General features: G+C 39.4%; 1 protein-coding gene across 1 annotated transcript in view; it reads right to left on the bottom strand.

The window, feature by feature from the left end:
• Positions 1-10,802: 10,802 nt before the first annotated feature.
• The window catches only part of ncanb (neurocan b), a 259,178-nt gene continuing 254,636 nt past the window's right edge, over positions 10,803-15,344 (bottom strand). The window contains exon 16 of the mRNA XM_038290276.1: positions 10,803-13,717. Within this exon, the coding sequence (XP_038146204.1) occupies positions 13,581-13,717 (137 nt within the window). The 3' untranslated portion in view covers positions 10,803-13,580. The remainder of the gene's footprint in view (positions 13,718-15,344) is intronic.

The raw sequence follows: 15,344 nt of genomic DNA, 5'->3' as shown, positions 1-15,344 counted from the left end.
AGTTAGGTCAGTCATGAAAAGGTCCAGCTTGAAGGGGAATGCCATCATCTGTTCCACAAGATCAATGACCGTTTTATCTCAGCCTTGTAAAGTCAAATTCAGGTCATTCAGATGCTTGAACATGTCGTTTAGAAAGCAGACATCAGACACAAACGCATCATCACTCATGCATTTCAGGTGGATATGCGCTTTTTGGTGCTTGCTGTTGCGCAGGAAAACTGTTATCTCCTCTCGGAGTTTACAGAAGCGCTCCAGCGCTTTGTCTTTGGACAGCCACATGACATTGTTGTGCAAAAGGAGGTCATAGTGCTCTACATTCATTTCTGCAAACAGCTGTCGAAACAAGTGATGTTGGAGGCTTGACGTAGATAGAATAAAGTGGATTATTGCCATCACGTCATCCATTGCTTGCTTAAGGTCCCTGCTTAGCTTGGAACACAACACTGTCTGGTGCACAATCCAGTGTAAATATTTAAAGTCAGGAGATATAGCTGTCCAACGTGCGGCCAATCCACTTTTCTTTGCCAGCCATGGATGAGCCCCATCAGTCACAAGCATGCAGACATGTTTCATGTCCAGATTGTTGTTGCTGAAAAAATATGCATTTTTCTCGACCTCGACTGTTGTGTGTTCTTCCAGGGGCAGTAGGGTCAGCAGCTCTTCTCAAAAGATCTTGCCATCATAAAAACGCACATATATGCTCAATTGTGCAATATCAGCTCGATCTGTTGACCCGTCTACAGCTATAGACATCACATCAGCTTTCTACAGATAATTTAGCAGCGGGTCAAATGCTTGGGTAGCAAGTACTTCAAGCCTACGACTGTTAGAAGTGTCTGACGGGGACGTTTATAATAGTTGATACAACACTTGTTTTAATTTTTTCATCACTAATCACTTCCTCTACCATGGCAAACATACAGTTTTTTACAGTTTCAGAGTCAGTGAATGGCATTTACTTTTTGGCCAGGATCCAAGCAACGCAGAGAGAAGCAGCTGTAGCTCATTCTTGTGAGGTGCACGCTCTCATCATAGTGCTGCTGCTACAACTGTAAGAAGCGATCAGGCTCTAAACCTTTTCAGCCCTCTCTGCAGGTCCCTTCGGAAAGGTCACACAGAAGGTTGGGTGCTTTTCGATGTGGTGTCTCCGAAGATTGTAATCTTTCAGTACAGAAATACTTTTGTTGCAAAGCAAACACATTGGTTTGGCATTGGCAGTCAACAGCAAAGTGAACAAATATTTCTTAGTCCATGCTGAATTGAACCAACGATTCTCATCATCAAGTTTTCTCTTAAGCATAGAGAGAGACATGTTCCTTTATTCTTTTCTATTTTAATGGCAATTTAAAACGTGCAGCACTTTGCGTAGTTAACAAACGCCCCCCACCAAAAAAAAAAAACAAAAGTACTAAATAATTACTATAGCATTGCCTATTTATTAATATTTGGTTACCGTATTTTCACGACCATAAGGCGCACCGTACTAAAACGCGCAGTCTCAGCAGGGGCGACAGTGGCCTGAAATCGAAGGGTTGACGGTTCAAGCCCCGACTCCGACTTTCAGTGTTGTTGTGTCCTTGGGCAAGACATTTCACCTGATGGTGGTCAGAGGGCCAGGTGGCGCCAGTGTACGGCAGCCCCGCTTCTGTCAGTGAGCCCCAGGGCAGCTGTGGCTGCAATGTAGCTTGCCACCATCAGTGTGTGAGTGTGTGTGTGAATGGGTGAATGAATGTAGTGTAAAGCACTTTGGTCAAGTGCCATTTAGCATTTACCAGTTATGTGTGCCATTACTGTATTTAATACACACATAAGGCGCACTGGATTATAGGGCGTGGGTTTTATATACAGGTACATGTCCTCTACTACGTTTAAATAGCTCTACTGCATATTTAAAAATATAGCAGGAGCAAAACTGAGTATGTTTGTGCTTTATTCATGTATTTATTACAAAGTATTAATCAAACCCATTGAAGTCATCATCCTCTGTTTCTGAATTAAACAGCTGCGTTAAATCAGTCATGCCAATTTCCCCTTCTTCACTGCCAGAGTCACTTTCCGTGCCGTGTGGCTCCTCGGAAATGATGCCGGCTTTTGCGAAAGCTCGAACAACAGTGCCAGCAGACATGTTAGACCAAGCATCTACAATCCATCCGCAAACTATGGCGCAACTTGCCCGGCGCTGCCTTCCACTTATCGTGAGCGGTTGAAGTTCCTTTGTCAGACCTCTCGGGATAACAGCGAGCACAGCGTTCATTTGTTTCACCTTGTTTTTAAAATCGGCTGTGAGATGGGCACGCATGGAGTCACAGATTAACAGTGATGGTGATGCGTGGAAAAAACCACCTGGTCTCCTTACATACACCTCCCTCAGCCACTCTTTCATCATCTCCTCATCCATCCAGCCCTTTTCATTTGCCTTAATAACGACTCCAGCTGGAAAAGTCTCTTTAGGCAAAGTCTTTCTCTTAAAAATCACCATAGGCAGCATTTTCTGTCCATTTGCGTGGAAACACTTCCCCCTTTAACGTTCTCATGGCGGTCTCAACAACGTCCGCAGTAACAACACACATAGGGCGCACCGCACTATAGGGCGCACCGCACATTTTGAGGGGGAAAAAAAGACGTTTATATGCGCCTTATAGTCGCGAAAATACGGTAATTATATGACGTATATTTAGTTTCGGAGAGTGGTGACGTATTCTAATTTTACAGGTGAAGCATGACGTCGGCCGTATCAGGGCCACATCTAGGCCGCATCTGGCCCGCGGGCCGTCAATTGAATAGCCGTGACCTATACAGTTTGGTTATTTAGGATAGTTAAATATACTTTTGTATGAGATTCATCCAGACTTGATCTACATAACTATCAATATGTGGTCAATTGTAGGCATAAAATCAAAGTCTGTTGGTATCAGCAGTCTACTCATTCACACCCTGTCTTTCATATAAAATCTCTATAAAAAAAAAAAAAGAGAAAATCTGAAAAAGTAAAGAGGGTATGAACTCTTTTGCAAAGTTAATCTATCCTATTTCGTAATTTCCAACTCCTGTTGGCAAATGCTTGTTTCTGCAGAGGTCTGAATGGCATTCATTGTTCTGAATGTAAGCAGCTGTGACATATCTTTTGTTGCTGCAGAGCTGCAGAGGAGAGCTGAAGGTCATTTTCAGATGAGAGACTGAGAGAAACTTCCTGTTAAGGAGCGCTATCGAGCGAGGTGCTCAGAACTCGCCGCGCTAAGCTGAACGTTGCTCAGTCGGCCAGAACCGGGGAGGAGGGCATTAAAGAGATGAAATAATAATGGTGATTGATTGTCTGAGGAAAACAGAACGCAGCAGTGGGGCTTCTTCAGGTGTTTTTGGAACAATAATGGAATGAGTCACTCACCTATAAAAGGGTATGAGTCCAACAGTCCAACAAAGCAGTGAGATATGTTGTGTGAGTGTTAGGACAGGAAAGACTCCTGCAGGGTGATGAAACCATTCCATTCATAAGTGAGAGCTCTGCAACGAACGTTCAGGTGAGCTGAAGGTTACAGCACAACACTAGATGCTTTCACAGACTGTTTGCTGCCAAAATAAAACCAATCTCCTGTGTTTTCTCCCACCCACTAGTCTGTCTGCTCTTTCCTCTCCCTCTCTTCATCCTACGCCGCTTCTCTTGTGCTGCTGAGGGATTCGCCCTGGGCAACCTGTTTGGTTTGTTTCAGCCAGAAATTGTTGGAACAGAAAAAAAAGGGGAGGAAAAAGTTTATTACTTCTATTCCAACCGTATTCTTGGCAGAGAAGAGAATGCTTTGTCTCTTCATGGATCTCCTCTGCACACAGAGGTCAAAAAGTGGGTTTGGAATAAAGATAAAATCAATGATAAAGAGCAGAGAGTAAAAACCCCGTCAGTAATGTTGCTGAAGGATGTCTGAATAGGTTAGAATTTTACGTTCTGAAAGTTGTTTAATAACTACATAAAAAAAAAAGGACATCGATATGGCTTTTTTTTAAATTTATTATTATTTAAAGGCAAAAGAACACATCCCGATTTCTGCCAGTGCCTAGTCAGTTTTATAAATCAATGATTAAGTTTTCAATTCTAAATAATATATTTCATTATTAAAAGTTTTTATATTAATCTTTTTCTGTCTCAGTCTTCAACTGATATGAGAGACTGGGTTACAGAGGATACAGGTTCAAGAGAGTAATCCAAACATCTCTCTCCTCTGCAACAACCTGCATCTCATTTTAAGGAACTGAAGGCATTCTCTCATAGCAGAAAAAAGAGATAAACCAACTGGTGAGTCTGCTCTAAGGAAAACATTAACACAAAAACCTATGAAAAGAGAACTAAAGAAGACTACTCGATCACATGCTGAAACAGCCTCAGTGAAGAGAAGCAGAGGCTCTATTTAAAGCTCCTTCTTAATGATGGAGATCCACATCTTTTTAAGAAGGCGAAAAGCCCAGCTACTTGTATGATCTTGGCGCTGATGGCTGGCCTAATTGCTCATTTCATTCACCTGTCTAACTTTGCCTGGTTTCTCGTCACTGTTCATCTGATCCACCTGCTCCTGCTTTTATTTAAACTGACTGGTCCCAGCCATCAGTGCTAGATTATTTTTGATCTGGTGTTAGAATTTTCAAGCATAAATGTTTCTATTCTTTACATGTTTTGCTTTCAAACCTCTCAGCCTGCTTCTCCCGGTTTTGAATTGTTGGCCAGATCTGTCTTTGGACACCGCCAGATTCTTCTTGTGGACTGAACCTGGATCTGCCTCTTTTCTTTACCCTGTGGATTACCATGCTTTTCTTTTTCTGCTTGGATCATGCTTTCATAATCATCCTCTGTCAGATTATTGTGGTCACTAACCTGTGATTTTCCCCTGTAGATATTTCTGCCTTAAACACCCTAGCTGCTGCTACTGCAGATCCAGTTTTAAATGGAACACTTTTTAAATGATCCCACTCTCTAGCTTGCCTTGAACAGTGGGTCATCTGTTCTGAGCCGTGACAGCTATGATATGCAGAGAGCTGATGGAGGTCATAAAACAAACCATTTCAAGATTCTTCTGGTTAAATCCAGAGCAGCCCTAAGCTGCTTAGTGGCCATAAGTAATGGTCTATGGTATATAGTCATTAATATATAAATATAGATTGACAAATGAACATTTCTTTTTTTTTATTGTGCAATTTACCGGTAAGTCATTCTCTTCTAATAGAGTAATAATTATTTATACATTACAAAATAGCTTTTGGTTTAGTGGGCAGATTGACAAGGAAGGACCAGTGTAAATGTCCAAGACAGATGAGATGAGTCTGATAGGGATAAGAATGCAGACTTCAGACTTCAGACAACCTAAAGCTCATAAATGTTATGCTTTTAGTTTTTGTTTAAACCCACATGCAGAACACTCACAGGAGGTGAAGATTATTTTATTTACAAACAACAGTAGACCAGGAGCCAGGAACCAGGAGCTGTGCTCCATTACACCCAAGGGTAGAAGCACAGTGATTAGGGTTGAGGTTTTCACAAAGGAGAAAACTGTGCTGTGCAGTTGTAGATGTTCTCACTGTCTCACTGGATTGCAGAGAACCACTGGCATGAATTGATGGGGATTGGGAGTTTTGAAGCTTGCAACACTTGGTGAAGGGGGAGCACTGTGAGATGGCATTTACGATGGAGGGAGAGCAGGGTTTAAAGGAGGTCCTGCCAGCTTCTCTGGCAGCTTAATGCGGGACGTTCTCGAGGAGCTTGGAGGATTGACTCCAACCAAGATGCTTGGGAGGATCATTAATGATGAAGGAATCAAACATATAGTACTTAAAACTCTGTATTGTTAATGAGCAGGGATACAGCACACCTATCAGCGCCAGCCCAATGAATCTCTGGTTCCACCTAAAGGGTGGATGGAGACCAAGGCTGTGTCTGAATGTCTGCCCTAATCCCTTTATTCATCCACTATAAATCTCTGTATAAGACACTATATAGTGGTTGCGCCATTTGAGATGAGTGTCTGAACGTCTACTAGATAAAAAAATTATGTACTTGAAATTTCCCACAATGCACCTTAAAAAAAGTAGTTATCATCAATGGTCACCAGACGAGCAGATATGTCCCAGATTACTTTGTGAGAGTTGTCTTTGCAAAGCGTCTTGGGATTTGTTTTGGGGGCTAGAAAGAAAAAGATGGCGCATGCACTGTATGGGGAGGTGGACTCATGTGACCAATGGCAAAGAAAAGACTTAGACAGATTTATTTTGTCATTCTAGACAATTCCCTTTTTAAAGTGCAGCATTGAAAACTAATAAAAACATAAAAAGTGTTGTATCATTATTTTGTTTTTTTTTTAAATAAAAAAAAAGTAGTGGTGATCTGTCTGATCAGTCAGCTGAGTTCACTATATAGTCCTCGTTCTATATAGTGAGGGGTTTGGGAGGATGTTGTGACATGACATCATGACATGTGTCATGAAGTCCACTATATAGTCTCTGCCCTTTATGGTGATGAAAGGGTTAGGGCAGACAACTGCACACACCCACACCTATAAAAACTTCATTAAGTCACATTCTTCTCTCAAAAGAGTTCCAAATCTTCGTGTAGCTCTGAGACTGGCTTGCTCTCTATGGCTGTTTAATCTGCAGAGCTAAAATTAAAATCAAAGAACAACCTGAGATCTTCAATGGTAGAAGGATGATGGGATGGGCTGGCAGTGATTAGTGTTATCAGCAAATCTGATCTTTTACAGTGATGTCATGACAAATGGTAAACCTGGCGGGTTTAAGGAATGAGTGAAGTACTGAGGAAGAACGGTGTAACATGAAGCAAAGTTTGGGCAAAGGTAGTTTATGTTTTCAAATAAAGCTTTTGCATGTAGCTACTTACAATCCATAATTTTAATAGCTAAAATTGAAATCTTGTTTTTTTAAATATGTTTTAAGGTAAATTTATTTTCATGATTTTAGAGCATGCTTGATGTTCCATTGTTTAATTTGATTGTGTCTGAGCTGTTAATCAATATTTTATTAGTTTGTTGTACATGCACTACATGCTCTTTTTGCACCAAAAGTATAACCCACTTATACTGTAAATAAACATAATAATAATTAATTTTATTACTTTTAGTCACATTAGATAATTCAAACAAATTAAAGACTGTAAACAATATTACCAGAACTGCGATCAGTTTATAGTAGGTGTATGAATGATGTGATTGTTAAACTGTAAACTGCAGCAATCAATACGATTGGCGGAAATAGAGGGGCCCCAAAACAGTATTTTACTTAGGGGGCTTGGTGAAAAAAGTGCAGTTTAGTTTCCATGAAAAAGACTTTTTTTGCTCATTTAGATGCAGCTGACTGTGACCTTATGCCTGAATCATTTATCTGAAAATGTATAAAAAAAAAAAAAAAAAATTCAAAGTTTGCTCATTTGTAGAGCTTAACATGGATTCCAATGTTCAAAGCCTTTGCACGGTTGGTGGACAACAAACAAAACCTGCAAACATTGATGCTGGGCTAAAAGCAAAAAAAAAAAAAAAAAAAAAAAAAAACTGTGTTAAATTAAAAAAATGCAGATTAGGGGGAACAAGGAAAATTGTGAATTTTTGTTGTCAATTCCCTAAATTAAGAATATAGATTTGTCTTATCGTCCAGTAATATTGGAATGTGAAATATACAAGTATAGTATATAAATCAAATAAGGGGATAATTCAGTCATTATTCGTTTAGAGTTTTTGTATTCAGTGATCTGGTTGGATTCAGACATTAAGCTTTTTAAAACAAGGACTCAATGACCATACAAATTTATAAGGAATAAAACAAGAAAAAAACATTATCCTTCCTTGGTTGAAAAATTAAAATAGAAAATGAATTAAATAGATTTTAAAGGGATTGTTTAGGGCAACAATAAGGGAACAATACTCTATTAATTTTTTTTTACCAGTTTAAAAAAACAGTTGTATTTAGTTTTTTTTAAATTATCTATTTTTGTGCTTGTATTATTCAAAGGTGGTTTAAACACATTCAAATATTATATTTGAAGGATTTAAATAAACCTCAGTAAACACAAATAACCAGTCCAAGCCAAAAGGTAATGGATCCAAACAAGGGTTTCCTTTAATGATCATTTGTCTTGTAAAGAATAAAATACAATAACAGTACTAGAATTAATAAGAACAAACACTGATAAATATGAATAAATACTGCTAAGCCACATTCACACAACGATTTGCAACCTCAGCTGTTCAGAATAGACACCTTCAGACTGAAGTGCTGACGGGGAACAGAGGCGACAGTGGAGTTTGTTTGTCTGGTAAATGCACAGCTTTGCTTTAGGCTTCCCTGCAGAGTGAATGTCGACCGAAGCGGCTCAATTCATCTACTGCAGCGGGTCACTACCGCAGCATCAGCGTGTGTGACTGTGTGCAGGAGGGGAGGGTTATTGGGGGGGCTTACACCAGCTGTGTGAATACGGCCCAGAGAGGCTAAGCAACAAATGAACCCACCCAGAGTATAAACGGAAGGATATATATATATATATATATATATATATATATATATATATATATATATATATATATATATATATATATATATATATATATATATATATATATATATATATATATATATATATATATATATATATATATATGTATACGGAGAAGAAAGAGGGAAACATCTGTCAATGGTTCCAGCAATGCGTTTGTCTCAGTCAGTCTCAGACAGTGGCAGGAACACGTTTCCATTCATCCATCCATCTCAGCAGAATGGAACCGCTTTCCTGACAATGATAAATTGTCTCAACTCAGCTTCAGTGGGTTAACGTTGTATGGATACCACTGGGGGAAAGTCTCTGTGTATATCCAGAGAAAGAAACATGAGCGAGAGAAAGTTAGGAATGAAAAAGAAAAACAAGAAAAACAATGCATTTAAATGGGGCACAGAGGAGAGCTGTGAAGTAAGACAGTCTGTTTTCCTGTCATTTAGAAAACACTCAGCAGTCAGTCAATGCGATCTCACCGTCAATGTCATTGACAGACTTAATAAGAGCGCAAGACAGACTGCCTAATCATGAAATCAATAGTCTGTCTGTGCACAACTGGAGAAGGACAGCAGCCTCTGCATGGCTATGATTGTGCCGTCATTACTGATGAGTGCCGTCTGTTTTTATTGGATGAGCCTACTTCAAGCTGCTTCTCGACAAACAGATACGGTGGAGTTATATCCCATCTCTTAATTTCCCTGCTGCATTATTGCTTGATTGATTGTAAAAGGACCTTGGACTTAAATCACTACGCATTTAGCCACATCTTAAAGAGATAAACCATGTAAGTCAAGCTGTTGCTCAAATGCTACCAGTTTTAGTCACAAAGATGCTTTGTGTTTATCCTGGACTTTTTATACTTCTCTTAAACTCAGAATGACCTAAGGGAGCAATTAATGAGTGGATGACCATTGCAATGAGCAGGAACAAGCCCAGTGGCTGGCCCGAGGCCTCGGTCTCGCCACTGCTGTAAGACAGCTGGTGGAAACATCTTAACTAATTTTTACCATTGCACTTTGAAATGATGAAGCTTTGCTGCTGTGTGTTTGTCTGCCCTCAAGCCTCTAGCCATAGAGCCCGTAGGAAAGTGGGAGCAAGGAGGATTAAAACCAGGATTTCAAAAAGAAAGGAAGAAAACACTGTTTGAAGTCAGACGAGGGGGTGATGTGTGTGTTTAAAATGCTTCAGCTGAGCTTTTTCTTTGTCTTCCTGTGAGAAAGGTTGATGGCTGCCTGGCTTTCAATGAGCAAATCACTGCGAGGATAAAACAAATAAAAACAAATAGAAAAACATTTTCAACCCACAAAAACAGGCCATCATCATTACAAACAAATCTTTCCTAATTTTAGTTCATTTAATGCCATCTGTTTGTCTCATGGAATATCCTTGGAACCTGCACACTGCAAAAAATTGAAATCTAAATAAGTCTTTTTTTTTTTTTAAATAAGTGTGTTTCCTCTTGAATTGAGGACGTAAGTGAGACACTTTCAAAGAAACAAAATAATTTACATTTAAAATAAGAAAAAACACCTGCATTGTCTTATTTCAAGTGCATATTATCTAATCATCTTATTTTAATAGAAGGCAAAAAATCGCATTCTATTGACAAACCATCTTATTTACCTAATCTATTTAAGGGTAATTATTTCGAGAAATGCTGACTTATTTCCAGATCATTTTTGCAGTGCACAATTTTTTTACTCTTGTCACAGGGCTGAGCCTTTCCCCAGCTGTAATTACACTGTCTCTCAGCATCAGCTCTGTAGTGAGAGGGCTTTCTATCTGCCCTTTTATTCACCCACCCGTGGTCAATCTATTTTACAGGAACGACAGGGGGCGAAAAAAAAAGCAGCCTGACATCTGCAGAGCGACAGGGTTTGACGCCTGTGACAGCCACCCTGCATCCTCCTCTGACTGTCCATCAGCATTATCCTTCCCCTGTCACAGTTGCTCTGTGGTCAGCCTGATAATGCCGCTTGGTAATTAGGCATGCAATAGATTAATTAAACTGATACAAAAGGTGTAAGTTCACTGTTGTTGTTACAGCCAAGGTGAGAGCAGATAAACAAAGGCAAAGGTGTGATCCTCAAAATGGCTGACTTTGTTTATGACATGAAGAACGCAGAGATGCATCCAGAAATAATCTACTCATTGAAGCTGAACAAACCAGTGACTTATTGGAAACTTAAATCTCCAAATGTTTTAGTTTTTTTTTATTAGGGGATGGGTCATTTCCAAAAGTAATTTCCAAAAGCAAAGACTTGCATGAGTTGTCTGCACAAAGCTGTTTTTTTTTTTTTTTCAATTGTTGTCGCCTGGCTTACACACACACTGCAGTTACAGATACTACAGATACTACATACTACACATACTACTGTTATAGTAGTATGTGTACTGTTACTCTCGATGCACATTTTTCTAAATTATTTTTTTTTTTTTTGTGTGAGCAATTCTGCACAAAGTTCAGGCTGCAAGAAACCAAAAACAAAAAAGGTGGGACATTTTGCAAAATCACTCAAAGCTGAAAAGGCTTTATTATGTTCCACTCCTGTCTATCATGTAGCAGCCCACTGAGATGTGGTTTGTTTCAACATTAGTTACTTTTATAATGCTAGTTAAGCTACTTTAGCTTGTTGGTAATATAAACCAGAAATTAAAGTTTAAAATGTCAAAACTGATGATTTTTAAAAACGTTTTAAAATACAATAAAACTGTTAATTGTTAACATTCCGCAACAACAGGCAGATATAATTTCATTGCTCTTCATGTGTCTTCATCTATATTATACTGGGGTTCTAAGGGTGATAAGAATTAAAAACAGTATGTTGATATCATACCAGGACAGCTGTGATTAGTAGTTTAATATTAGCCAGCATTACTCTGAGCTTTTTATAATGTCAGTTAAAATCGAACAGGTTAAGGGGAAACTTATAAGGACAAACCAGCATTAAAAGTATTGTTAAGTCTTCTAATGCCAGAAATGCTGGCAGGTGTTGAAACAGATCATATAATTCTTTCTCTAATTTTTTATCGTGTCTATTGGACTTATTTGATAACCATAATGAGGATATGGAGTATGTTTTTTTTTTTTTTTTACTTGATTTTACTGTGTCCCTTAGTCTTTCCCTCTAATCTAATGAGACTAGTTTAGCTTTTGTTTACAGTCATGTTACAATCATGTGCTGAACTGAAGCTTTGACTAGATAGAGGACAAATGGTGGGAATCAGTATCTATATAAATCATTAATATGCTCTTTAAATGCTTTGGCCCCTTACAAATAGATAAATACAATCACAGAATTGGTAGAGCACTCCAGCCCATCCTCTCCAAACTGATCCTGATTCTGTATCAAAATAATACATGCAGTATCCAATGTGTGGATTTCCGCGGCATAGCTGCCGCAGTACAGTTAAACAATCCTCAGAAATCATCCAGCTAATTCAAATTTGTTGGATTTCTCTACAGGCTTGAGGTGGGGCCATTCAAGAAGCTGATTGTGATCTTGCTTATCCTGTAAAAAACAGAGTGTTTGGTTTCATCGTCCCGATAAGTTTAAACCATCCAACCTTTTACTTCAGGCAAAGTAAATTATTTTGGAGTTAGTTCTCATTTTGTTCAAAGCATCGGTGCTGTTGGAGCCCTTAAGCATGATGCTCCGCCACCATGCTCGACAGTTGGAGCTGTATTCTTTGCGCCTACCTCACCTCCACTCCACCAAACAGGGCTTTACAGCATTTGCTTCTGGGGAAAATGATAACAACCAAAATTTCCACCTTAACAACAAAATGTAGTGAAAAAGTTACTTCTGACCAACGCCTTGTCTTTTGGGACTGAAAAAAACATGCAGTAGTTAGAAACTACAGTATTTTTCAAACTTATTAAGACATAAGAATAAAACTCCTGCCATAATGAATGATGTATGTGAACCCCTACTTACCTCAGTGCTTCTGGAGAGAACTTTCTGTGTACTTTGATGCTTTTAAATCTCAAAGTCCAATAATCTGACTGAAGAGGTGACAACATTCTTATACTAAATAGCTCACAGTGGAAAACTCTGTCAAAAGCAGCTGCACTGCAAAGTCAGAGGAATCGATCATCTTTATTAATGTAGAGACCCAAAACAAGAGGAATTATGACAACAGAAAAAAATGCTGGACGTCTAAGCTGAGTTGAGACAATCAACATCCAGTTTCCAGATTAACCCTGGCAGTGACATGTGGGGGTGTTTGACACAGCTTCAGCTGTTTCAGGTGGTTCATGTCTTCTAAGTAGCTACTGATATGTGATGGTCCTGAACAGGAGATTGGAGGAATTATCAATTTTTCCTCTGGGGGTTCATCATCTGATCTAAAGCAACTGTCTCACACCAACAAGAAAATACGACGCTAACCATCAAATAATTGAATCACAACTGCTTCTAATTCAAAAAGTTAAATCCGTGTCAGAGTGACGCAGCAGCGGCGGTGCCACAAGTCTGTATCAGTGTCTTCCAAAGGGCAAAAACAAAGAGCAGCAGATTCAGGAGATAAACAGAGCATTTGTAAAAAATAGACACAAGGCTCAAGTAAAAACCACTATGTCTCCATTGACTTTGATATGGCATTTTCAGTTATGTCATCCCTATTTACAGTTCATACTGAACCACCTCTCACCAAAGAAAGTCTGGGATCAAATCAAATATCGTTTGTTCTTCAAAAACAGGTCAACACAGGCCAAGGGCTGAGCTCCAAGGGAGAGTAAGAGTGTCATTTGAGAGGGTAGAGGAAAGACAGGAGAGCTGCAGCCCAAAATTGAAAGAAAGAAAAGGGATATCAATGGGTTTGTTAGTCCTGGCAACACCTGGCAGCCCTTTGGCAGCCTCAGAGGGGACTAATAAGCAGGTTGCCTAGGCGCCAGGAGATGGGGGGCTGAGGGCAGAACAGAGAGGGGGGGTACATAGGTTGAGAGTTGTGAAGTGGTATTGAGGGAAATGAGGAGAGCAGGGAGACAGGCAAGCTGCAGTATGCAGCAGAGAAGAAAAGGAAAGTGGGCGGCAATCTTTTTGGTTCAGAAGTGGGCGTGGCTGTGGCCCTGTCTGAGCTGGCCTCCGTGGTGCCCCCCTTCTCTATGGCCGTGCCTCTTATGCTTCCTGCGCTCCCTCCTCGCCTTGTGGTGATGGCGCCGGTAACGGTGGGCTCGCCGAGCTGGGGAAAGGAGAGAAAAAAATCCCAGAGTGAGATTGATTAAGGTAGACTTCATAAAAAAAAAAAAAAGAAAGATAAAAGTCAAGAAGCTGATGTAAGAAAGGCAGGGATCTCTGGGGGAGCTTCACAGGCTTTCAGAGGGATTGCAGGGGGCAGGTGGAAGCAGGTAAAACACAAATGAGAGGGGATCAAAGAACAGCAAGGTCAGGACGTCCCATTCTGTGTGTAGAGTTCCTAAAACTCTGAAGAGAGAGTTATGTTTAATCTAACACTGTGTGGAGCAGACACCTTTAGCAGGGGGCGCACCAAGCTAGCCACCCACACACATCCTATGTGAGACCTCATCCCGGGATAAACTGCCAAGTCATATCGGCCCAACATGTTGCCTGCAATGAACGATCACAAATTCATAACCCTGAGCACGACAAAAGAGCGACAGATTAGGAGTCTGAAGAAGCAACGTTATCTTTATCAGTTTGAACAGAAGCTACATAATTTCAGTATTTCATCATTACTGTCACTCTCTGTGCAGAGCGAAGAGGAACGCAAGCCCAAGCTTGTAGAATATTAAAATAAATCTCCTCTTTATATGTCCTCTGAAAGCATGAATGTCAAATCTGATTAAAATAAAATGAATCCGGTAAAAACTAAACAAGGTAAAAAGGTGATGAAAGAAGATATTGTTTATATATTACTACTAAAAGTAACGGGGTTTTTTTGTGTGTTAAAACCACAAACTTTGTTTTGTGTTACGTGGATTATGTGTTATATACCCACAAATTTTTTTTTTTTTTTTTTTGTATCCAACAAATCTGAAACGTGTGCATGCCTTTGTAAATAGTGCATTCTCCATGATACAACCAAATAAAATCCAACCCCCGACCGGAAGACTTCAGCCCACCTGAACAACTGAAAAAAATCCAGATAGTCCCTGAAGGCCTCATTTTTTTTTTCTTTGATAGAGCTAGCAAAAAATATAAAAACTTTAAGTCAAAACAGCAAAGCAGATAGATCAGGGATGAGGTTTTGGTGAAAAGCACAGTTTAGTTCTTAGTAGTCAGAGTGGGAGCTGTAGTTTTTTCAACTTCAAGCAGTGTGGCCTAGTCAAAGTCTAGACCTAAATAGTTCAGATAATATATCATTAGACTTAAAACTTGATGGTAACTGATAATCTACATCCAAACCGACTGAGTTCAAGTTATTTTACAAAGACAAGTTCAACATCACAGCCACAGTTCATGTAAAACTGGAAGAGACACCCAGAAGTCTAGCAAATGTTCAAAGACAAGGTTCTGCAAAGTATCCAATTAAAGTGGGATGGATATAAATCCATGAAAACCTGGAAGATTATGATTCATCAAACAGTGAAACAAACAAAAAAAGCAACATTATTACCCATATTTTAATAATTATGTTTCTTTGCTGTGGACTTTTGCATGAATTCCATTGAAATACGAAGAAGATTGTGATTAGAATAAAGCTAATTGTGAAAAGGCTTAAGGTCAATGAGTAATCTTCTAAAGCATTGCAGCTCTGTGAATAAAAAAAACTTTCAGAGTTGGTACCTGACTATTTTATTCAGGGGTTTGTGTTCCTGAGCATGTCAGATACAAAGTAAGAGAGGCTG

Source organism: Cyprinodon tularosa, unplaced genomic scaffold, assembly GCF_016077235.1.
Source record: "Cyprinodon tularosa strain WSP-4 unplaced genomic scaffold, ASM1607723v1 ctg278, whole genome shotgun sequence".
Lineage (NCBI taxonomy): Eukaryota > Metazoa > Chordata > Actinopteri > Cyprinodontiformes > Cyprinodontidae > Cyprinodon > Cyprinodon tularosa.
This window is presented reverse-complemented; position numbering and strand designations above follow the sequence as displayed.